The sequence below is a fragment of the Arvicanthis niloticus genome, chromosome 11 (genome assembly GCF_011762505.2).
Source record: "Arvicanthis niloticus isolate mArvNil1 chromosome 11, mArvNil1.pat.X, whole genome shotgun sequence".
NCBI classification, from domain to species: Eukaryota; Metazoa; Chordata; class Mammalia; order Rodentia; family Muridae; genus Arvicanthis; species Arvicanthis niloticus.
In genome coordinates this window covers 36,351,701-36,377,371 of record NC_047668.1, presented here as the reverse complement: position 1 = coordinate 36,377,371, position 25,671 = coordinate 36,351,701, and the positions used below count along the sequence as shown (strand labels likewise).

General features: G+C 41.9%; 1 protein-coding gene and 1 long non-coding RNA gene across 28 annotated transcripts in view; one reads left to right on the top strand and one right to left on the bottom strand.

Moving 5' to 3' along the window:
• Window positions 1-25,671, top strand: part of Myt1l (myelin transcription factor 1 like) — a 383,678-nt gene that overhangs the window by 307,877 nt on the left and 50,130 nt on the right. For all 26 annotated transcript variants that reach the window (XM_076942026.1, XM_076942031.1, XM_034514008.2 and 23 more), the window contains 4 exons: window positions 4,604-4,854; window positions 6,932-7,168; window positions 9,581-9,702; window positions 10,572-10,640. In XM_076942026.1, the coding sequence (XP_076798141.1) occupies window positions 4,604-4,854; window positions 6,932-7,168; window positions 9,581-9,702; window positions 10,572-10,640 (679 nt within the window). The remainder of the gene's footprint in view (window positions 1-4,603; window positions 4,855-6,931; window positions 7,169-9,580; window positions 9,703-10,571; window positions 10,641-25,671) is intronic.
• The window catches only part of LOC143443870 (uncharacterized), a 45,736-nt gene continuing 27,491 nt past the window's right edge, over window positions 7,427-25,671 (bottom strand). For both annotated transcript variants that reach the window (XR_013113193.1, XR_013113192.1), the window contains exons 3-6: window positions 17,453-25,587; window positions 16,055-16,225; window positions 15,193-15,357; window positions 7,427-8,202 (exon numbers count right to left, since the gene is read on the bottom strand). This is a non-coding gene — a long non-coding RNA (uncharacterized LOC143443870). The remainder of the gene's footprint in view (window positions 8,203-15,192; window positions 15,358-16,054; window positions 16,226-17,452; window positions 25,588-25,671) is intronic.

Genomic DNA, 25,671 nt, shown 5'->3' with positions numbered 1-25,671 from the left:
ATTCCAATGTAATTGACTATGGCAACACCCCCCTCTTTGCCCCAGACTTCTTTCAGACACAAAACGAATATACCTTCTGCTCTTAGAGAACTAAGAGAATCTGGCCTGATATAGAATTTATAGTTCTTAAAGACTGGAAACACTGACTGGAAGTACAAAGTGATGTAGCTAAGCCATAGGGCCTGGATATCTTCTCTTCAACTACCAAGTCTCCCCTATACCCTTCAATCAACCATCTGCTTCTCCCAGACACCTCACCAGTGGTTGCTGTCTATCAATCTTTAGGCTACTTGGTCTGCCCTTCTTGGTAGAAGGGTTCAGAAGTGAGATGAAACATAAAAGTGTGTGACATGCACTCATGCATAGGGAAGCATGGTTCATTCTGTCTGAAGGACTGGATGAGTCTCACCAAATGGCAAATTGTACATTTGACTTCAGAGTTGGAGTAACCCTGATGTTCAGGGATGCCCGTGGATTTCAGAATGTGCAGGTGATCTAGGGAGCCCAGAAAGAAAAGCAAGGTTCAGCCATAGGGTCTAAGAGAACAGCCTCCTCATGTTGTCTGTCACAGTGAATTTGGACACCTCACATAGGAAGGGGATGAGATGGAAAGGAAGGGAAACGACAGCTCAGTCCATGAGTTATTATCTCCCTCCCCAATGTCATGGGCACTAAAAATGGCTCTTATGTCTTTAAATGTTAACAAGAAAATCAAAAGAAGGGTTTCTCATGACATGGAAATTATATGAGATTTTAAATTCCATCGCTATGGTTATGAGCCTGTGGTCACTTTCCATCTCACTTATATTATGGTCTTGGCTGATGTCTAGGTCAACAGCATAGCCCAGGACTCAGAATGATGCCTGCTTGGACCTGCTAGCTTAAATGATCGACAAATTGCTAGCTTTGGGTGCTGCATTTCTGGGAACAGCTCACCACTTAGGTTTGCTTCTGCCTTCCATCCCATTACAGCAGCTACTGTGTCCTTTGCAAACACACTACCTACCTCCAGTACAGCTCTGTGTCCCATCACTGGTCTATGTACACGTGACTACACCAGTATGTTGCTCTCAGTAGACAAAGTGCCTGATCCTCAGTGTCTCCATACCTTGTCATGGAGGGTGGGCCAGGAAGACAGTGGCCATGCAGAAGGGATTCTGACAGAGGTGGTAATCAGGCATTCTGATGGCCTAGTCCCCCAACATATGCAGAAACTCTGTTTTCCGTGGAGGATTCTGAATCTTCATCTCAGCTATGCCTGCTTATAATATACAACAAAAAGCTAAGGGCGAAGGGAATTAGCCCTTCTTCTAAAAGCACCCACCTTAGTGAACAGTGTCCCCTATCTTCCTACCTGTCTGGTGCTCATGGAAACTGCTGATTGTATGGTCATGTGTCTATTCCATGAAGGAAACTGAAAAATGAAAAAGAAACAGACCTACTCAAAGGAACGTGAGATTTTCCACAAGTAGAGTAGGCTTCTAAGGAGATTCTAGCTACAGGTTTTGTGTTGGTTTTGACACTAGGTTTTTAGTCTTTGAAGGTAGCCATGTTTATTCAGCCTTGAGGATCTATGATGATATTCTGTCTTCTTCAGCCAGGGACAGAATGCAGTCTGAAGGTGGCAATCAGTGTGGCTGCCTGGCTATCAAGCACTGGTGGCCTCTGGGAAAGAAACCTTTACATACTCTTCCCATCATTTGCTGGTACCTAGGATACATAGTTTCATCTGAAATAGAACTTGTTGCTAAGGAAAAAGAAAGTGCAATATGCCATTTTTTCTGATCAGACATGGGGGAAGACAGTAGCAGGGCATCCCAGGCAAATGCTCTCACTGTGCAGTACCATGAATGAACACCATGCTGTGGTGGCCTTAGTGACTCAAATTGACAGTTCTGTGACTCTCAGGTGGTGTTAGCAGGGTGAAAGGCATCGTTTACTTGAATTAATTAAAGTACAGTCAGTGTTAATTTTATTTCACATAAAACCAAAATCACTATATAGACTCAGTAAAAAGAGGAATATAGATGTGAATATGACCCTAACTGTATGAGTGATAGAAATGGACAGGTGCATGTAGAAGTTGCTGACAATTCAGTTACCTGCTAACCTTGTACACTGCCCACTTGTCAGAATGGATGCAGGCATCATTTCCATGACTTAAACTACTGGAAAAATACATGCTGCACCATATTTACTCTTAAAACAGCACGATGATGGAAAGTGATCAAAGGAAGATAAGAGAAATACAATTTTTTTAAAGATTTAGCTTGGTAAGTTATTGCCAAAAGTTGTAGTGTTTTTGAGCAGATAAAATGCTGGGGCAGAGCAGGACACATTCTTCCTGGACTGAAACCCAGGTGCTTCTCTTTGTCTGCTGCCTGCCCTGCATAGCCCCAGTGTCTGCATCTGCATCTGGGAGGTGGGTATATAGCAGCATCCACACGGTAAAGTTAGGAAGCTAGAGATCTGGTGTACTTGGCCTAAGAAGCAATTGTCATGAGACAGGATGCTGCAGGACATAGCTAAAATCCCAGAGGCACCTAGCAGCTCTCCCCCAAATCTGTGCCGACAGACCTAAGTAGGGACACTACACAGCACTGAGTGGGAACATCATCCTCCTGCTCTGATACAGCCCTGCATAGTGAGACCCTGTCTCAAAACAAACAAACAAACAAACAAAAACAAAAAATTAAAAAAACAAAGACAACAACAACAAAAAAGACAAACAAAAAAGAAGTGATTTTTTTTTCCTGGACCACTAGCTTGCCATCCCCATTTAAAAAGGAAAAAAGATAAACCCTTGTTGAAACAAGGAGGTGAATGCTGATAATACCAGCATTTTGACTTAGTAGGCAGATGCAGGAGGCTCTTTTATTCTAGACCAGCCTACACTCTATGGTGAGCTTTATCTTAGAGACAACTTCATATGTGGTATTGAGTTTTTCTACTGATCTCATGCTCTTATTTTTTTATCAAAAAAAATGTAATGATGCAGAGTCATTAACTAGAGACTACATCTACAACATTTCACAGCATTGCAGATGTGGCCCCGTGTCACCCTCTGGGCCCGTGTGCAGGCTTCTGCCTGGTCCTCTGTACTGTCCTCAATCACTCAGGGGCTCAAACTGCAGTTCTATAATCATGCTAATGGAATTTACAAAACGGAGAGGAGAGAGCAAGCCGATGGTCACTGACCCCTCACCCTATGCAGTTGCCCCTGTGCTGCTCAGGTTGATCAATTAACTTACACTGCAGAATTAACAGTGTGTTCAAGTGGCTGCTGGTACTACACAAGCTGTGTTGAAACTGCCTGTGGTTCCCTAGAAGATACCTAGATGAGACAGTCTGTGTGATTTGTTTCCTAGTGTAGTGGCTGAAATTAGAATGAAGTGGTCACACTCTTGCCCCAGGATCTGGTCATCATAGCCTTATCTGAAGTAACCTGAGTTTTATTAAAATGTTTTCCCAATACCGTACCTCCACCAAGTCTTAAGCAGGCAACATTTAATCCAAGCTCACATTACCAGTGAGGGTCATTTCACTCTTTTGTGTTTGGAGATAATTTTATAGTATGGATTGCAAAGCCTGTGTTAGTCATGTGAGAAGGTTTATGGTTCATTTTGTGTATTTCTTCCTCTTTGGAGGACAGCTGCCAAAATTATGTTCTATGTACAGAGCAGGTAAAGACCCTTAAGTCATAAGCCAGGAAAGCAGTGGCCAGCCATAAGGACCCTCCCCTCAGTTCTTCCCTGCTCTTTTAACAGTTCCCTTTCGGTAATTCCTTACTCTGAGGGGGCAGGGCATCTTTATGTGGAATATCTGGTCTTGGTGAAAATAAATCTTCTGTGAGCTCAACTAGCTGTGCTTCCATGTTAGTGTAAAGGACCCATCCTAATAAATCAACCATGAAGGGGAGGCAGTGAAGCTGCTCTGAAATTACCTCTTACTCCCAAGTACCTGCTGCTTGTATATGAGGGCGCTGGCATGAATGAATGCTAATCAAGGTATCTGCAAGGAATGATGCCCTGCAGGCAAATAAAGAGCTGACCCAGGTGCCCTCTGCTGTGCCACACTCAGCAGGGAGAGGTCTCTGGCCTTGGGTACAAGCCAAGCTCATTCTTCCCTCTAACTCCAGAAAGCCTGTATAAGAATTACAGGATAGAGGTGTTTGACTCCCAATATCTGGGATTCATATACTGCCAGAAACCTACTTTACAATACCTGTAGTCCTCGTAGCCTCATTGGTGGTTCTGGAACATCCTGAGAATCTGGATCAGTGACATAGGGAACACTGACCCACAGTTGGTATCCACAGCCGCATTGGCTAGAAAGAGTGGTCAACCTCTTGATGTCGCAGTAGCCAAGTCCTGTCCTACCCAAGTGGGTAGATGCTGCAGCAGACATGAGCAGCATGTCAAAACAAGGGTGATCCTCTCTCAAGGGTCATCCTAATTATCTGTTCACTCAAACATGCACAGTGTAGAAGGGAACAGTATCTGAGCTCTTCATTCATGTGTGTGTAAGACGGGTGGGTCAGGACCAATTGTGTATCCAGCATCCTGGGTACAGGGCCTAACCACACTGTCCTCTGTCTCTGCAGCCAAGCGGTACTGCAAGAATGCCAGCCCCAGCAGCAGCACCACCAGCAGCTACGCACCCAGCAGCAGCAGCAACCTCAGCTGTGGTGGTGGCAGCAGTGCCAGTAGCACGTGTAGCAAGAGCAGCTTTGACTACACACACGACATGGAGGCCGCACACATGGCAGCCACAGCCATTCTCAACCTGTCCACACGTTGCCGTGAAATGCCACAGAACCTGTCCACCAAGCCACAGGACCTGTGTACTGCCCGGGTATGCCCAGGGCCCCAGCCATGGCCCATGGGAGCTGGTTATGAGTTTGTTCACTGCCAGCCCTACAGCCTCAGAACAGTAGGCAGCTGCCTTGGTCCCCTCCAACTCTAACTTGTGTCTGGGACATTAGCAGAGCCATCACCCATGACCTTTATGGTGTCAGTGTTGAATAGCACACAAACCAAAAAGAGGTACAGCTTGACATTTAAACAAGACAGTTTGGTGGCAATATTGTTAGATATATTTCTTCACCACATGCCTAGTAGGTCACACAGGTCAGTGAAGCAAAGAAGTGACAACTGATTGCACTTCTGATAGTCTGTGGTCTCAGCCAAAACTGTGGTGTCTTCTGTTTAATTTTTCTCTCTGTTAAAAGAAATTGTATTTATCGTGAAAAGTACTTTTATTTTTTTTATTTTGAGATTATAATACACTTAGACCCATTTCTCCTTTTAAGCTATTACTTATATGTATGTGTATGTATATATTAATGTATATATGTATGTATGTGTGTGTGTATGTGGAGAGAAGCAGGTATGCCATGGTTCATGTATAGAGGTCAGAGGATAACCAGCAAATGTTCTCTCCTTCCACCAAATGGGAACTCTGCCTACTGCAGAGCTGCTGCCACCCAGAGCAGAAGAGAAAGCCATTAGGATGGGCAGGGAAGAGAGTGAGCTAACTCTCCAGGGCTCTAGGCAGGAAGCAGTATGGCAGTAAGTGCAGCCTGTGCACTGACCACCTGCCCTCTGTGTATCAGGAGGTTCTGGGTGCTGGCAGTAGTTGTCATAAATCAATTGTGATTTATATGATTGGAGGAAGACCAGTCACCTTATCCTTTCATTTGATAGTTTTACTCCACAGTAGTGGGATAGTGTCAGGGAACTTGCACTCTTCATAGGCATCTGGGCTACTGAAGGCTAGTGCAGAAGCAAGCCATTGTTCTGCAAAAATAAAGATAGAAATCTCCACCAAGGTTGTTTGGTTTTTCCTTTTTTAAAAATAATACTAAGATTAGGATAATGGCTCTAATATGATGTGGTCTAAATTAGTATCAAGCTTGGAACCTCGGCTGCTTTGACAGAATTCTGCCACATATATTTTTTCAGAGTTCTGAAAAATATATGAAGAGTGCAGCTCCAAAGAAGGACCTTTGTCCCTTGTGCCCTTTGCCTTCCCAACCAAAGGAACAGGTGGCTAGACATCAGAGGCCATAGGGTCACTCAAGTTAGAAGTCACATTTTTCCTTAAGAATATGAACTCTCCTGAGAAAATGGAGGTTTATCTTGACATTGCTTGTTCACTGCCATCTAAATGCTTTCATCCCTCTGCCAACAAAGCAGACTGATGAGCTTGGCCTATTTCAAGACATGCGGGATCGTGTGTGTGTGTGTGTGTGTGTGTGTGTGTGTGTGTGTGTGTGTGTATGTGGTCTTACTTTTTATTTTTTACCCATTTGACTCAGTAGCAGATATGGAGATATCCAGATCAGTTCAGTGCAGAATCCACATAATAGGGCCTTGGGAACTGTTCTGCATACCACCTGTTTTGAAATGAAAATATCTTGGCCCTGGATTTCATGTCAGAAGGAAAATTCTAGTACCTTCTCCATTCTTTCTTTAACATTCAAGTCCTTTTCTTTTCCCCCATTCTGGAATTATTGTCATCAACAGAATGCCAGGGGAAAAGTTAAGCTGCTGATGGAAGAACCGAGGTAGATATGTGGACAGTGGATGGATGGGGGAAGGACCAATGAGTACATGATGAAGTGATGATGGAGAGGGAGGGAGGTGGGGTGGGTAGGTAGATAGATAGATAGATAGATAGATAGATAGATAGATGGCAAATTAATAGGTAAATAGATAAGTGATAGATGAATGGATGGGTGAATTTTCCAAGCAATTTCTCAGGTAGGCCTGTGGCAGCGGGCATGCCTGCAGATCGTGATAGTTCACCTGGGAGTTAATGAGGGGGAAACAGAGGGTGATAAACTCAGTCTTAGCTAATGGTCACCCTTAGTCAGGGAAGGATAGGCGGGCAGTCAGGCCCTCTGAGTTAGACTTATTTCTTTCAACAGAACCCAGACATGGAAGTGGATGAGAATGGCACCCTGGACCTGAGCATGAACAAGCAGAGGCCTCGAGACAGCTGTTGCCCAGTCCTGACACCCCTGGAACCCATGTCCCCCCAGCAGCAGGCAGTGATGAGCAGCCGATGCTTCCAGCTGAGCGAGGGGGATTGCTGGGACTTGCCTGTAGACTACACCAAAATGAAGCCTCGGAGGGTAGATGAGGACGACCCCAAAGAGATTACCGTAAGTAATCTTACCTTAAGATCACCTTCTCCTTGTGTCTACCTGTATTTGCTATGAGCCAAAGAGGGACCTTGGGGAGAAGAGTCATTTGCATACTCTTCAAGAGAAAACACATTTTCTCCCTAAATTTGACCTTTAGCTGACAAGGACTCAGAGAACATTTTTGGTTGATTTAGGGGAGATATGTAACTGACATTGATTGGAGAGAAAAAGACCATGGGCTGTTTCAAACTTTATTTTCTAATAAATATGCATCATTACAAATTGTTTCTCCAGGAAATTAAAGAAAAGATTTTATTTTATTTTCAAACAAAACAATACTGCATTTTCATGGTACAGTATAAGCAGGAGGATTGGTGGCACATGCCTGTAACCCCAAACCCCAAGCAGTATAGGTGGGAGAATCAAGAGTTCTAGGCCAACTTGAGCTATACAGTGAGACCCAATTGCATTAAAAATAAAATAAGTACTTATTAAACGTGTGCTATGAATAAGCTCAAGCACTTAGACCATACTTCTTATATAATGTATCTTTGTACAGTTATCTGACTCCTTGTCTATGGCAGTATTTTTTAAATACCTATGTATATTTTTCAATTTAGATTTTCAAATTAATTTACTAATATAATACAACTAGGACTAAAAGGTATTTTCTTTCTTGGTGTGCATGTGTTTATGGGTGTTAATGTATGGGTGTATCCACATGCAAAGATCAGAGAAGGCAGTTAGCTGTCATCCTGTGGCACTCTCTGCCTTGGGTCTTTAGAGGACAGGGTCTCTCATTGAACAGGGAGCTCACTATCTAATGAGGCCAACTTGCCAGTTGACTCTTGTGATTCTTTCTTCGTTCCTAGTATTGAAGCTAACAGTACCCACTCCACAACCAACTTTTTACATATATGCTGGAGATTCAGACTTGGGTCCTTGTGTTTACAGAGCAAGTAGTATACCCATTCAGCCATCTCTTCAGCCCCAAGAACTTCTTTTCTTTACTGGAGACCTTTTTCAGTGCTCAAATCTGAAAGTTCTCGAGTCTTTATCCATTGTAAAAAAAAAAAAAAGAATAAAAATATTAGTAGAATACGAAACTCACTTATCAGACCAAGAGTGCCTTAGAGTGGGAAAGGAACTGTTGAGAGGTCTGACATTGATCTGTTTTGGGTTTTGCGCTGTATAGTCCTGGCTGACCTCAAAGTGATCACCCACAGTGATCACTGCCTTATCCCTCCCGCCCCCAATGCTAGAGACAGAGGTATGCGCTGCCTCACTCAGCTAAGGCGCAGTCTTCCTTGGTTCCTCTTCAGTTGTTCTCATAAAGCAACATGACCAAGCCAACTCACAATCGGAAGGATTTAATTGGATTTACAGTTTCCAAGTATTAGAGTCCATGATGGCAGAGAGAAGACAGGGCAGCATGAACAGCTAAGAACTCACAACTTAAACCCCAAAGGCCACCTCCACTAAAACACCTTCTACAACCACAAGGCCACACTAATCCTTTCCACAAAGTCCCACGAACTGCTGCCCGGGTATCTAAACATATGATCCTATGTGGGCCATTCTGACTTAAACCACTACAGGCTCCTATCCTTCATCTTCAATGGAATCAAATACTTAAGCACTATATAAATGGAATCAAATTTGAGTGTCAAGCTAAATATAAGAGTTCTTTGTCCCACAGTTAAACCATGACCATTAAGAAAGAAGTAACAGTTTCTGAATTTATTTTAATTAAAATTAAGCCTCCCTCCAGTAACAAAAGCCTCTTCATAATAGACAATTCAGAAATAAACTTGCCTTTTAGCTTGTAGCATGGACTCAGGAAACATGTATAGTGAACATTGTCCTCTCTAGGAAAACCTAGGTTTCTTGTGTGTGGAATCACCAAAAATGGGTGATTTTACTTTTTAAAAATATTTTACTTTTTAAAAATGTTAAAATTTTACTTTTTAAAAATATTTTAAATCACAATATTAACATAGTTGGACTTCCATTGCCTTCCATTGTAGAAAGGTGCATGTATGTGAAATACTAACCATTGACTGGCCACTCTAAAGTGTTCTCAAGCAAAGCCCTGTTTAAGAAAGATGTCTCTTACAATAGCCATACATATGCATACTGTCCAGGAAAGTCCTGGATTCTAGGTGGGAAAAAAAAAAAAAAAAAAAAAAAAACAGGTAGTTTCTCTGGTTTCTAGAATATCCACTGGTCCTGAGCAAGATCCCTATAAAGTTTGAGGAGCCCATGGGCATATCACCTTGTGTCTTCCGAGTGGTCTCATCACAATAAAGATACATTTGGGTTTTAAATATGAAATGCAAAAGAACAGACAGAGCAACCCTGCAGCCAGGGGACCTTCAGCTGGTGAGTTTGGTTGCTGTATGTGGTTCTGAAACTGTGTTCTGTCTACAGCCAGAAGATTTGGACCCATTCCAGGAGGCCCTGGAAGAAAGAAGGTATCCAGGGGAGGTGACCATCCCAAGCCCCAAACCCAAGTATCCTCAGTGCAAGGAAAGCAAAAAGGACTTAATAACGTAAGCATAGCATAAGGTGACATCCTGGCTCTTCTTAAGTCTCCCTTCTCTGGCTTACTTTTAAAGAACAGACCTGTATATGCCTGCCGTTTGAGCATGTACGTTTGCAGTCCAGGAATTTCTCCAGCTGCAGTTGAGCAGAGCCAAATCTACCTTGCACCTGCTTGCTTTCAATGATGCTCTACTGTGTGGAGGCACCATTTCATTTAACCCTATGCATTTTGCAGCTTTCTCCAGGGTGCTTAACTCCCCTTGCAGACATTGCAGCTAAACTGGAAACAATGAAACTTTTTAAAAGTTTTTTTTTAAAAAAAAAAAATACTTACTATTCTGGCTGTCTTTGTTTTTGTTTGGTGGCAGATGTCCAACTCCAGGGTGTGATGGGAGTGGTCATGTGACTGGTAATTACGCCTCACACAGAAGGTGTGACTTCATTTTTCTCATGGTGGATTCTGTCTTTTCAATTTATTGTTTTCAGCTTACCTCAACAATGCTGTCAAAGTACAACTGTTGGATTCTGTGTCAACCCTCTGAGTGCTGTATGCTGCCCCTTAGTAGCATGCTTACATGCTTACATTTTACACAGGATTGTTAACCTTAAGCCACCTAAATTCACAAAAATTCTTCTCAAAAATTTAAACCAACAAGAATGTGTATTTTGTCCTTTTTTTCCTTAAAATTATTAACAGAAATGCTTTCTTAAGCGTATCCTTGATGTCATTCAGAGTTAATAATATACACCTTCAGTATACAGCACTCGGCCCATTGCTCTTCTGCATTGAACTTTTAATTTCAACTTTGTGTTGTGTTGTTCGGGTGCTGCTGCTGCCTAGGGGTCCACTCACTGTGTCTCCCGGCCTGTCTTACAGTCTGTCTGGCTGCCCCCTGGCGGACAAAAGCATTCGAAGTATGCTGGCCACCAGTTCCCAAGAGCTCAAGTAAGCATTCATGTTGCCAATTCTCTTTAAGAGTCTCTTTGCTGTTAGTGCACAGAAAAAAACGTGTCCTGTTTGAAAGTGGATTGTCTGGGAAGGCATCTCCAGTGCCATTAGCCTGGTGGAGTCAGATGCGCTCTAGTTTTTCTCCTATCACATCCTTTCTATCTGGAAGTTTGTGTCTTCTGATACGCATGTGCTCCCAAGGAAGAATGTTTCAGTGTTTGTTACTTAAATGTTCAGAAAAATATTGTCTAACATTTTTAAAAATGGACACCAGAGATAAAAACCTGCCTGGTAACAGCTAGTACTTAAACTTGTATTCTTCATTCTGAACACTACCTAGGCCAGTGACAGTCCAGCTCAGGAAACTGTGTGGTGTTGGCACAGAAATACACACACACACACACACACACACACACACAGAGAGAGATCATAACTTTTAAACATAAATCTACAAGTATGAGCCCATGTGCCAGCACCAGCAGACTGAAACTGTTCTCCTTTATAATCAAGTGTACAACACTCATTTCCAAGCAAGCTATAGAAGGAGCCAGTGAAATTATGAAAAGAACATTGAAGCCTTGTCCACTCCAGCCAGTGTGGACTTTGAGGTGTCTGTAAGGACAAAAGGCCAAGCTTGACAGCAATTACCCTGTAAATGATAACACTTGCTTCCCTGACCCTCCCTACCATCCTGTCCTATGCATGGCTAGGAAGATGCTGCCCCACCCTCAACCATTCTTTCCCCCAGCTCCATGATCATAGTCTAGGGGTGACCTGAGCATAGCCTTCTGTTTGATATCCATGTCATTTTTTTCAGGCTCCCTGTCCAGGGCCCTAGTGCCATAGACCACCTGCTCATGTTCAGTGACTTCCTGAACTAGCCCTCTTGTCGCACACAGGACTCTTGCCTTGCCGTTGACTTCCTGAACTAGCCTCCCTGCCCATTGCAGGACTCTTGCCTTGCCGTTGTCGTCACAAACTGAGCAGCTCGAGGGCTTCCTCTTGCCTTACAGTCTAGCAGCATTTAAATCAATGCCTGATGGACAAATAGCTTTAGCAGCTCAAAGCAACACCCTTAGGAGCAACAATCCAGCACACTTTGCTCAGGCATCTTTTTGCTGTGGCTTCAGCCCACATTTCTCTCATGGTCAAAGTGTAACCAACTGTACTTGGATCTTGGCCAGCACGTCAGGATGGGGCGACATTCCTTTGACTCTCTTGATGAGGAATTCTTTGCAAAAGCCTGGTATGTCTTCAGTTACAACAGGCCACCTGTAAACAAGAAACTAGCTTTTGTGTGACTTGCACATTGCTTCTGACTGCTTAGTGTTTTGAGACCTGGGACCAGAACATTTTTCTGATGGCGTAGTTCACATTGACTTACATCTTTAGTGTTGGGCTTGACATCTAACATTTTAGGCAGGCAGACCTGCCTTTTCTCCAAGCTACAGCCCTCCTTGTCTCATTTCGTCTTGGGAAATGACTGGTCTTCTCGTCAGCATCCTCAGAGGAAAGTGTTGCCCTCGCATCCTCCAAACAGTAGTCTTGGCCAGTACCTTCCTCTTTTGCTTCCTTCCAGAAGGTTGTACCATCCAGAAAACAGACAGTTTTGTCTGGTTTGGGCACAAGTTATACACATTTTCTGTTTGTCTTTGCAAATAAGTCCTTATTGACTTGACCCCTGCTGGAAATCTTTGCTTAATTACTGCTGGGAAATCTAAACTTGACTAATTTCCTAAAATGATCTGTTTCTATTAATGGGACTTCAAAACTAAAGATTTGGTGACTTCTTTAAAGAGACTAAAACTTAAACAGCCACTTTTTACTTGACAATATGTCCTCTACACAAAATAAATAAACAAACAAATAAATAAATATACCATCATGATATGATAGCCTTTTCTCTCAGCCTTTTTACTGATAGCTCTCGGTCCATCACTTCCTTGTAGAAATCAGGAAGGTTTGCTGTTACCTTTCCCAAACAGAGCAGGACAAACCATCCTTGAGAGATACCACAGTTTAGAATACTTCATGATCTACCTGTTTGCAGCTGTATTGACTCTTTGGTCAGTTATACAGTAGCATCTTACCTGAATGAGAAACTGAGTCAAGTCCTGGGTTATTATTCATACAACACTCTCTACTACCAATAACTGTTAGGAAGTGGGTCCCAGTGACCTCAGCTACCAAATGAAATTTCTTAGAAATTTTTCTCTTATCATTTACAACACTGAATTTTTGTAGGTGAGCATTAGAAGAAGGTTCTTAGCCATGGACAAAATGAAAGTTGCCCAATGACCCACTGACCAAAAACTCTTAGGCTGCTCAACCATCTAGAACAGCCACTGTGGGATAGTTTTAAGAACACATCAATAATTTGTGCCTAATTATGTACAATGTATAAACTAAAAATGCATTAAAATGTTCCATAAACCTTACCAGCACTGTGGAGCCCCTTGTGTCTGTTGTGCATATCACATGTCCTGGGGGGAGGGAAACCTGAGGGCCAGAGGATGGAGCACACACCGTTCATCTGAGTACATCCATACCCACCCTTGCTGTGAGACTGAGGCCACAAGAGGCAAAGGACGGAATGGTGAGAAGTAAGGTGGCCTTTGAGGAGGAGCTCTCCTAATGTGAAATCTAGTTCTAAAGGAATATTTCTCCTCTTGAAATGTAACTGTCTAAAATTCTCCAAAGATGGCTACAGCCATGATGGCCTCTTTGAAGAGCCATGGAGATAGCCTCCTGGCCAAAGAACCTTTCCTACATAAGAGTCATATTCAGTGGCAGACACTGGTAGATGCTGACCTGTGGGGGGTTTTAGCTATGTCAGTAACCAATCCAACCCAAGACAACCAGCTTCAGACAGGGGTTATGAGTTCTTGCTGTGATCCTAATTGGACAGGCTTCCATTTACACTTCAGTCAGATCCTTCTGTCTTTTTATGTGTCTCATTAGCTTAGGAAAACTCCAGTGCTGCTCTGAGTATATTCATTGGGAGAGCAACTTTGGACTGAGGTTAGTCTTTGCTTTGTGTTATTTGAATGGGGATTCATCATTGTGGGGACTGGGGTGGGTAGGTCATACTTCTTGCTTGAATTTGGTGTTTATGTTTACTGATTTTAATCTCTATAAGTATAAGACATAGGTTGGTTTTTTTTTTTTTTTTTTTGGATTTAGACATACAGGAATCTTAGCCAAATGCAACACTTAAAACTCAGGTTGTATTTGTTTTAAAATAACTTACAGTTCAAAGAATTAAATCAATAAAACTGATCTAAAATATTAAAGCTCACTATTATTTTTTGAGCATTTTTGGCTTACATGTATAAGCTATAAGCCCTGGGCGGTGGCAGGAGATTGTTCACGTGGTCTATCCATGTATCTCTTGCCCAGAGCACACTGTGTAAGGGAATGGGAAACTCACTCATTTTTAGACCTCCAGGAGATCATCCTCATTTGTAGAGTGCTTCTTGTACAACAGTGAATATACAGAACTTTCAGAATTACACCTGCCTCCTCCCTGTGTTGGGGCCTCTTTGTAAAATGAGCCTCTTTTATGACTAAAAGTTGTGAGATTTGATCTCCACTGAAGGAAATGGTAGGCGAAAGTGTTTATATACCATGCCCTGCCCTGTTAGGAAAACTGATTTGTTCAACAGTTGCCTTGGCCCTGGGTACCTGGGACACCTCCTCTTGAGAGGACTATGTCTCTGGTATAAATCTAGTTGTCCTTCTGTCTGTCACTCAATAAACAATCTGTTGGGACTCAGGTCCTATTGGCCCTGAGGTTTAGCTACAGCTCCCATTCTCTGTCCCTAAGTTTCAGGACAAGCTATATCTTGCTTGTCACAGTGAAACATGTCATACTTGTCAAAGTTTTGACTGTTGATAGTGCTTTTTCACAGTTTGTTACCTTTGTAAGAAAAGGCTATAAGCATGCTTGGGTCTGTTGTACAAGTCTAGGAACCCAGGCTAGGGTAAGTAGGCTGTTTTGGTCAAGGGTCACAGAGATAAATGGCAATGACAAAACTTGAACTGAGTGAAGAGGTCTTCACATGAATTGCCTTCTCAGAATGTGCTGATTTTCCATGAAGGAGGAAGGATGTGAACTTGGGGAATAGTTCAATTGACAAAGTACTTTCTTTGAAGCACAAAGATGTGAGGTTAATTTCTAGAACTCAGATTGTTTGTTTGTTTGTTTGTTTGTCTTAAATGTCATGTATGACTTTAACAAGATAGAATGAGTAAATGAAAGCATCTGTCTTAATCCCCACCACATACATCAACACAAATAAACAGTGAACAGAGATCAATGCCGTGCAAACCTCAGGGTTGTCCAGAGACAGCTTAGTTGTGCTGTGTGTTTGTGCCTACCACCTCCAATGCAGATTATAATAAACTTCACAGAGTAAAACATCAGATTCAGTTAATATAAAGAAAGCAGGCATCATGACCAAGAAGTACTCTTTTCATGAAAAACCTGTTACAACATGAAATTCAAACCATAGACCCTCTAGACTAGCAGTAAGTAATCTTTTCTTACCTCAGTTTTATCAGTAGGCTGGACTAGCACTGAGCTAGCTCAGTAGATATTCAATGGATGCCAGTATAATTAACAATGTCAAGGTCCAGCAATCCCTTGATCTTTAGAAAATATCCACCAGCTGGGACCCAGAGAGGGAAAATGATCAAGGTAGTTGATGTGTTTCTGAAATGACAATATCCGTAAGAGTATTCAGCTGGCTAGAAATGGCAGCAAATATGTAGTCAGTGGTAAAGTAATGAGGTAGACATTGTCCTAACACGTAAGAGGGACTAGCTATCAGAGCTACAAGCAGTGTCCTGAAATTATGGAGACCACAGACTGAACTATAGCAGGATGATGGCAGAAGCTGTCGGCTATAGTTTAAGTCACCTCCACGAGAGACCACTGGAGAGGGCAAGATGATGGCTCAGGCTTGGGAAAGCCTAAGAGTTTAGATCCAGGAGCTCTCCCAGCTTTGGTCTCCCGCAGAAAGGAAAGGGAACATGCATTGTAAAAGTATCTCCCACCTTTCAGCACTCCTACTACCACCTTCACATGTCCAGAGCATATACGGAGCCATCATAAGTCAGAATGTGGGCCAGTATTGAGATAATGCCTTCTCGTAGGAAACCAGCAACCATCCTTGACAGGAAGATGGTTTTCAAGCTAGGATGGAAGTTGAGTTGTTCCTATGCTAATGGAAGATGCCTTGGCACTATCTGGAGGGGCAGCAGGGTTAGCTAGACTGCGAATGCCCTCCTTTCAATTCTAGTATCCATCTTATACTTACAATGAAATCCTTAAAATTTTCACTAATATCTTATCATACTTTCAAAAAACTTATCTATATGGATGTTTTTCATCTGTTTTGTTTATGTACCATTTTTGTATCTGGTGCCAGAAAAGACCAGAAGAGGAGGGTCAGATCCCTTGGAACTAGAGTTACAGACCACCATGAGCAACAATGTGGGTCCTGGAAGTTGAACCCGGGTCCAAGGAAGAGCAACTAGTGCTTTTAACTGCTGAGCCATCATTCTGGCTTTGTCACCATCTATTAAAAACAAAAGGAAAAAGAAAAAATGAACACACACAAGATCTCCCCAAGACTTACACAGCTATGAAAAAAATCAAGCAAAAATTAAGCCATTCCTGGCTTTCTCAGTGGGGACCTGCCTTCCCAGGCTGGCCAGGGAAGCACTTGAAATAACAGCAAGTTCATGAAAGAGAGGCTGGCTTCAGCAGACACTGCATCCTGCTGACCTTTAATTGGCTACATTTCCTGGATACCCACTGTGAATATCTTTGCACTGCAGCAGTTCACCTGCTAAGCCTGGACTTGGAGAGAGAAGTGTTGGGTCTGTCCTCCACAGGCAAGAGAGCTTGTTCTCAGTCCTTCACTTAGAACTAACTTGGTAGTTGTTAGGGTTTGTAATGACAAACTTGGAGAGTACTTTAAATTATGAGCAAGACCTTGAGGCACACTTCACTCCTCACATAGAAATTAGAAAGTGTTTAATTCAGATATCAAAAACTATGGAATGATATTACAATGATAATGCATTGAAATGATATTTCTAAGAAAAAAGAGGCATTAGTTGTTTCTTATTTGAAAACAGTATTGGAATTATATAATATATTTGACTCATATTACCCAAATGGTAATATCCTATTCCTTTTAATTTTGATTATGTATTTTATTATATTTGGATATTTATTGTTATAAGTGCATACTATGAATTTATACAAACATGCATGTAATGCACACATACATGCACATACTTTGTGATTTTGGGGCTAGGCATTTTTCTTTCATGACACACAGTTATCTGAATGTTCTTCATAATTCATTGTTGTTAGATCTAGCCTTTTCTACTTACTAGGAATGAGCCTAATCAGTTGTAGGTATTTAACTAAGCTGGATTTTAATTGTAAATCTGAGGCTTTTATCATGTAAAGATGTTACTAATTTATAGTTATCCATAGTAAAATGAACAAGATTGGAATTAAAGTAGATGTTCCCTTATGGAAATTATTCACAGGAATTTTGAAGGCTATTTTTCCTGACCTATTCAGGAGAGGCCATGATTCTCTTCAGTTTTTCTGGATTCGAAATTTATGACAGACAGGACAGAGACTATTTACAGGCATGAGTGGATGGGGGAGCAAGGACTCATGGCAGCACCACTGGGTTTAACTTGTCTGCATGTCTGATATGCTAAACCACTTATTCTTACCCATGGCCTGTGCTCTCCCAGGATGACAGTCTGAGGATACTTACATGCCATGTCTTCCAGTCCTTTGCTGCATTTTTGCAGATCTTTCTTCTAACTACTGGATTTCATCTGACTCCATCTCAAATTACCTGAGTCTCTTGAGTTCATAAATTGTTTTGTATTTATAATTGAGATATGCAAACATGCTGTTCCCTATAAAAAGAAATGATAAACATCCTAATCATACAGTGACTTTATATGCTACTCCTACCTGGTATTTGGAGAGGAAAAATTCAGTGCAAATACCTTCTGATAAGGTGGACATATAATTTGATAGAACTTTCTGGAATGACAGAAGGTTCATTGTACACCATCCCACACAATAGACACAAGCCACCTAAATTAGGCTACTGTGTCTGAGGATTGAGTTCTTAGTTGTATTTAATTTTTAGAGGATTTTACTGTTTGAAGAGTGCTTGCCTAACATATATGAAGGCTTGGGTTCATTCCTCAGTGCTGCAGAAATAAAGGATGGTGGTAGGCCATGTTTGTAATCCCAGCATTCAGTGGGTAGAAGCAAAAGGATCAGGCATTCATGGTAATCCTCAGCTACATAGCACATGTAAACACCCACATAGATCAAGTGAAATTCATGCCATCCATGTCATTACTGCTTCTGTTACATTGTCCTTATTCATTGTACATTCTAGTCAAAATATAGGAGCATTTTGTTTCTGCAGCTGACTAACTTATTCATTGTTTTCCATCTTAGTCTTGATGTCTTCGTTACAATATTAGTGAATGGCAAATAGCATAAGGACTTTTTTTTGTATCTTGTTCCAGGCAGATAGAACATGAGTATGACATGAGTTTCATGGTATTACTGTTCTCCAGTAATTCCTTGTATGCTACATAGAAAAATGGAAACGTCACTGATTAGGACCTATTCGACAGTAGTTCACAACTCAATGTGAAGCTTGGTTATTTTAGTTTTTGTTTTGTAATCCAACTTTATTGTGTTCAGACAGGTACATAATTTTGACCCAAGCTAAGCAGTTGTAGTAAGAGGCTTCAGGTACTCTTCTAGTAAGAAAAAGCCTAGTGTGATTAGTAGATGCATTGACTAGTGTTGAGGCTTTGCTAGAAGCTAGTCTTCCACTCATCTTGAATATCTCCTTTGGATTTTGCTTCAGCTAGTTATGTCTTTGTGTAGGAACAGCTCTGCATGAAAAGGGCAATGCTGCCCATGGTCCATTTTTCATTCCTGTTTAAGTTATGATGTATTTATAGATTTTAGAATACAAATATGCATGGCTTGTTTAATCTAGCTTTCTATTTTTTATTATTTTGTGTGTGTGTGTGTGTGTGTGTGTGTGTAGCATAGTGTGTGTGTGTGTATAGGGCATATGTATGATGTCAGAAGTAAGAGTCAGTTCTCTCCTACTGTAAGTACCAGGGATCAAACAGCGTCGTATTCACCGAAGTAAATCTTCAGATCTAAAGTAACTTTCAGTATCATAGCCAGTGGGGAGCAATAGTTTGTGCAGAGGTTTGGTTAGGCATGTTCATGTGGGCATCCTACCCCACCACAATACCAACACCATACAGCATAAGTGGCTGCTTCTCATTTCATCTGCAGCCATCCTTCATGTTGTCCTACTGTGGTCAAGTATAAGTGATGCTTTACTATTCACTTGATTAGTATTAAAAAACACATGAAATATGTGAAAGACTGTGGGCACTTTTGAAGTTGGAGTAAATGCATTTTGCCATTTATTATGGTATAGACATTAGTCTGTAGGGGCTAGGGAGTGGAATGTGGTGATTTGAATGAGAATGGCCAACATAACCTCATATATTTAAACACGTGGTACCCAGTTGGTAGAACTATTTGGGAAGGATTGGGAGGTGTGGCCTTGTTGGAGGAGGTGTGTTGCAGAAGGCAGGCTTTGAGGTTTCAAAGGCCTATGCCATCTACAATCTATCTCCACCCCCTTCTGCCACCCCTTCTTTCCCTCTGCCTTGTGCTTATGGATCAAGATGTAAGGTCTAAGCTACTGCTCCAGTACGACACCTTCCTGCTTGCTGCATGCCTCCCAACACGATGGCCATGGACTCTAACCCTCCAGAACTGTAAACCCCAACTTAAACACTTTCTTTTATAAGTTGTATTGGTCATATTGTTTGACCACAACAATTGAAAATCAGCTAAAACAATGTATAAAACTACTAAATACTGACATATATGAGGGATAAAATGCACTGTTCAGTAAGCAAGGAAGTTTTAAACGAATCTTAAATATGAAACTAATACAAATTAAAAATAATAAAGCAAGGTAAGGAAATATTAATAATCAAATGTTGGTGTTTTGATTAGTCACAATCTTGCAGTGTGCTTTTCTGTATAATAGAGATTCCAGTCTCTTACATTTGTGGTTATATAAGGTAGGACCACATAGCTAAAGCTTTCATTCTAAGAAGGCAGTGTGAGAAACATAAACACTGATGCCTAGTGTTGCTTTTGCAGGTGTCACTGGTGAGGGCTCCTGCCTCATCTCCATGTACCACATAATGCTCTTCTCTGTGGCTGAGCGGGGTTTTTTTTTTGTGGGTAGATCCTGACTACACGTATGCTATAGAGTATGACATAATGTCCTAGTTAGCTTTTCCTTTGCTGTACTAAAACTGACCAACAGCACCTTGGGGACAAAATGGTTTATTTTAGCTTATAGGTTATGGTCTATCTTTGAGGAAAGCAAGGAACTCAAGCAGGATCCCAGAGGCTGGAACTGAATCAGAGGACACAGAGAAATGATCCTTACTGGCTTACTTTCCCTTGGTTTTCTCAGCTACCTTTTTTTTATACAGCCCAGGCCTTCCTGACCAGAGATGGTAATTATCAAGAAAATGACCCCACCGACATGCCCACTGGCTGGTATGATGGAAGGAAGTTGTGATTCCTTCTTCTCAGGTGTCTAGGTTTGAGTCAGGTTGACAAAATCTATGACAAGTAGCACAAGTAGTCATTTATTTCATAGACACACTGGTGTTCTCATCTGTACTGTAGAAATGGCAGAAGTCTGACTTGTCCCTTGGGATTTATGAGTCACACCTGTTTTTAGGAGATTCCCTCTCATAGAGCATAATCCAGGTCCCCCCACTCTGGTTTCAGACATTTGGGAGACCACAGGTGAATTCATCCTTTATACCAACAAAGCCAGTGCAGAGGGCTAGGAGAAAGTCCTAGAACATAACAGCAGTTGGATCCACTAAAAGATAGTTTTTTTAGTAAGCTTTCAGGGGAAAGGTACCATTGCCTGATGTGGCTTTCTGTATCCCTCTTGTGGGAGGAAAGCAGAGAGGATCTTCATGGACAGAGGAAGTAGGCAGTGGGATAGAGGACAGCAAATGGGAGCGAATGTGCAGGGCCCTGGAACAGGGTGTGGGAGACAAGTGGTATTGATGGAGCACCAGCCTCCCCTCAGCACAGATGTGGGTCCATTTGAGTTCCAAACATCAAAATTGAACCTTTGACTCTCTTAAGACGCCCAAACTATTGAGTATTCTGTAAATGTGATAGAATCCTATGTTTTCTTTAACTCATAAAAGACAAGAGAGTACCCAATCTTGGGGAGTCATACGACAGAACAAGAAAGCAGCAGTTTGCTGAGTCTGCCCTGTGGGTTCTCTCTCAGATGAAAATTTTACCATCAAAACCATAGGAAAGAAGGAATGAAAAGGAACATTTTTGTGGAGATTGGCTTGTGGAATAATAGATTAAACACTGGCACCCTGAGCTTTTAGAATTAAGTCTCTTATTGCCTGTTGCATGTAGGGTACAGGAAAGAGGGAAAGTAAAGGTGATTCCCCCCAAACAGAAAGGCAGGTACACATTTTCAGATTATTTTACCTTTAGGTATGAAGAACCATAAGGAACTCCCAGTACCCCTTAGTTCTTCAATTAACCATGTAAATTGTATGCAACCTTGAGAATGGTATGATGTACTTTGCACCCTTGCCATGTAGACATATATCCTTGAAATGGTTTCACAGCTTTCTCTTAATATTAATCTAACCTGTCACTAAGAGCACAACAGATTGATTTCTACCGTCAACTGCCTCTCCCATCATCTTGCACTCATCCTCCTGAAAGTTCTGGCTTCTTCTAAGAGACAGCATTTTCTCTCTTGCTCTGTAGTCATCTTTGGCCCATGACATATTCTAGGAAGTAGGGTCTATACATGTCATCATCTTTCCCCCATATTCAATCCATTATTAGAAATCCATAAGCCAAATGAAACTATTCTTACTGTAGAACTCAAGTTTTTGAGTTTCCAGATAATTTTGAAGAACTGTTGAGAGCAGTAATGGATGGGTCAATATACAGACTAGCCAGTCTCTGGAATTGTAGCCATTTCAAAATAATAAAACTTGGAAAGATTATCAAGGAGGTTCACCGAGATCTTGTTGCCTGGGTGGAAATGGACCCACGATTATGGGCATCATGATGGCATTGCCTTCTGGGACAAAGAATAGTGTAATGGCCATGGTTGCAGTCAAGTGGAACCCAGATGCAGTATAACAAAGAAATGGCAAAAGAGTAGCACACAGAAAATAATGCTGCATCATATTCTGCTGCCACATACACATCTCAGCCCTGAACTAGGACCAGCAGCTACTGAGTAAAAAGTGGAGGATACACAGACATTCTCAACTCCTAGACCAAACATTGGAATGGAAGCTATGACCTTGTCCATCAAGAAAACCTGCTTGCTCTTGTGCCCAGGTCTTCACCTACAGTATGTTGCTATGCAGACAAGGTAGCCAGTGTCACCTGAAGTCAGCAGAGTGATATCTCTACCAAAATGAAAGCAGTCTTTAAAATGTGAAGAAGCAATGCAGCGTGACTCATCTTCCTCTGTGAGTAGCTGACCTAACTGCTCTGCAGAGCAGGAAGCCTAGGCTTCCTGGAATCAGCCACTGGGACCTTTTTGCAGTGAAACTCCTATGTGCTCATCAAGAGCTGGATTATTTGTGGGAAGCGCTGTAATGAAATTCCAAGTATTTGGACGTTCCCTCTACCTTGGGATGAGTTGAATAACCTCTTGGCTTTGCCCTCTGTCCTCTTTTTGCATCCTGCATCTTAGTTGAGAGTTCATTAGTGCTTGCTTATCTTCCTAAGGAATTATCCAATAGATCCCTGCACTCTGCCATCATTTGCATGATATTTACTAGGTTGAAAATGGCAGGCAGGTCAGAGATTTTCTGCTTAAAACTCAGCAGACCAAATAGCTTTGAGTGTATATGACATCCCACAGCCTGTCACCAACACTGAAAAGTCTATCTGTTGGGTGTCTGGCTCTGTTACTTATTTTAGATTAAACACACATTATTTTTAGTTTAGGTTCACATGTGTGGGCCAGTGTCTCTGATAACTCAGTAGAATGTAGGACTCCTGACTTTGGAACTTGGGCCTGCTGCTCAGTGCTCTATACTCAGGACCAACATAGTGCTTAACCATACTGGACACAGAGTATACTTTAGTGAGTGGTCAAATTGCTACTTGTAATTGATTTATTTACTCTGGCTTTCCTCAAGAGAATTCTTTACACCAATGATGATGCCATGTTCACAGTTGAGTTGTGGTTTTGCCGAATCTCACTGCCAGGATGACGCCACTGTGACTTATTTCTGTTTTTGGGTGGCCTTGGGGGACTGTGCCATCTCCCTGGGGAATGTCTCTTTTTTTTCTTTCTATTCATTACCAGAGCTGTTTCCCAAGAAACTGCTGCAGTGCCACATGGGCATCAAAGAGAGTAGCTGCTGACACTGAGTAGAGACAGTTTCTACTACTGTTTCTTTTCTTCTGCATATTTCCTTTAAAATTTCAGTCCAGATATTTAAATTGCATTACTAAGATCTTCTCAAAGGCCTAGAGGTAGATCTCAATGTGGGTGATGTGAGGGAAGTTGCACATTTACCTCTACCTCCCCCAACCCCTACACACACAGAGCAACTGTGGCCTAAATTCCTCAGCTGAAGGCCACATTGGCCAGGAAGCAGAACCAAGGTTGGCACAGGCCAAAATGCAGATCTCTGAGGTCAGACCTTGGCTTGGCCATCTCAGCCCTATAACTCTCATGAGCTTCTCCATTTCTCATTTTCATCTGCAAAATGATGGCAGTGCTGGCAGACTGTCCTAGATCAGATGGATCATCTAATATCATCATAAAGATAACCCAGTGATGTCTGCACAGTGCTTGGAATGGCATCTGATGCCCACAGAACTGTGCATATTAGCCCATTGAGTTCAGGCTGTTACACAGGGAGGCCAAAACCAGCCCAGAGTGACAAAGTAGCAGGTTGGAGAGGCCCTGAGGCCATTCAGAGGGAGAAGACAGGTGATATCAGCGAAAAAAAAATGATAATTAACCCACCAAGATGATTAACACACTAAATTTTAACCCATCTCCAACAAGGATTGAAATAAAACTTTCTACATTTGAAACTTCAACAACCAAGATCAAAATATTTCAAAGATAAAAGAATTCCATTTCCTAATATGTCTTTTTCTCACTCTTGTCTAATATGGTACAATTTTAAAACTCTTATATCAGACTTGCAAATCAGGTTTAAAATCATCAAATAAAAATGCCCATCAGCCCGTCAAATTCACTTCAGATCTAATCCTCATTTACCACCACCCCACCCCAAATTCAAAAACGTTTCCCAACTGGCATATTTTGATCATCTTTAGTCTCTGTCATATCTTTATTTCTCTATCTACTTTGAATTCTTGCTTCATTTTGCTTCCTTTTTTGGATAGAGAACATAATAGAAACTGAGGCACTTCTTGCTCCCCTGTGGATCAGATCCCCTTCCCCAAGCATTAGAGCCGTTTGTGAAACTCTGCTTTTGGCTTCCACCCTCTGTAGATTCTAAACCATTCTGGCCTGGCCTCTATGTTCTATTAGATAACAGATTAGCTTCTCAGCCTGTCTTTGGCACCTTCCAGAGCTTGACCTAGTACTGTCTTGGTTGGTTGTCAGTAATGCACAGCACAGGATATTGTCATACAAAGCCCATTTTCATTCTTCCTGTGTGTCTCAGCTGTATTGTCACTACAGTGTCTGGGGCTCTCACATGTCAGTCTCAGACCAAGGGCTCTCAGGGGAAGATAGCCTAGGCAACTTGCTTGCTATTCTTTATAAGTGTTCCTTACCACTTCATTTATACACCTAGCTCAGTCAGTGATTACATGTCTGCTTTTCACTGAGCCTGATAAGGACAAGTGACTGAGAAAGTGGCCTCCTAGGCATTGTAGCCCAGCTTCTCATCTTTCCCACATACTTATCATTTATAATAAAGAACAAGGGACCCAGAGATCCTGAACTCAGACTCTGTCTTCCCTAGCTACACGGGCCTCAACAAGTTAATGAAGTTTCCTGGATTTCAGTTTTCTTATGTAGAAAAACCAGTAATAAGATCTATCCCCAGCTTCACAAGGCTTTTGTGGGGCCAGATACACATGTGTCTGTCTCTCTGCAGAGGCTGGAGATTGTACCATGATCAGCAGCAGCAGGGAGCCATGGCTGGGGAGCCACAGACAAGTCAGTCCAGCCAATCTAGAGTAATTCTACTGGTGGCCAGCCAGAACCTGCTGTTGCTCCAAGTTATTCTGACACCTTGAGAGTCATCTTGGTACTGAGGATGTTGTCTGAGTGAAATGAAATTTTTGGTTTGAACATTTAGACAGGTTTATTTATTTATTTATTTATTTATATAGTTAGTTAGTTAGTTAGTTAGTTAGTTAGTTAGTTAGTTAGTTTGAGACAAAGTTTTTCTGTGTAACCTAGGCTGTCCTAGAACTCGTTCTATATACCAGGCTGGCCTTAAACTCAAACCTTCCTGTGCCTCCAAATGCTAGGAATAAAGGTGGATGTCACTGCTCTGCTCATCTGGTTTTCTATTTGCACAAATTATGGCCTTTATTAGAGCTTTGTTTTATATATGTGGGGAACATGTTAACACAGTGCAGAACAAGAAAGCTGTTGCTTTTTGGTAGATAGACAAATTCCTGGTTCCAGGTGGCTTGTGGGTCTGCCAGATGCCCAGCTCCTCTTCCATGGATACCGGGTGGCACAGTTGGTTTTCAGTTTGTCCCTTTTGGGCCTGTGGCAGGGTGGGTAAGACATGAGAGCTGGGAAAAGAAGCAGGAAAAGAGTGAGTGCTCCTATACCATGTACATTAGTTCACAAGCAGCAAACTATCCCAGAAAGGTGAC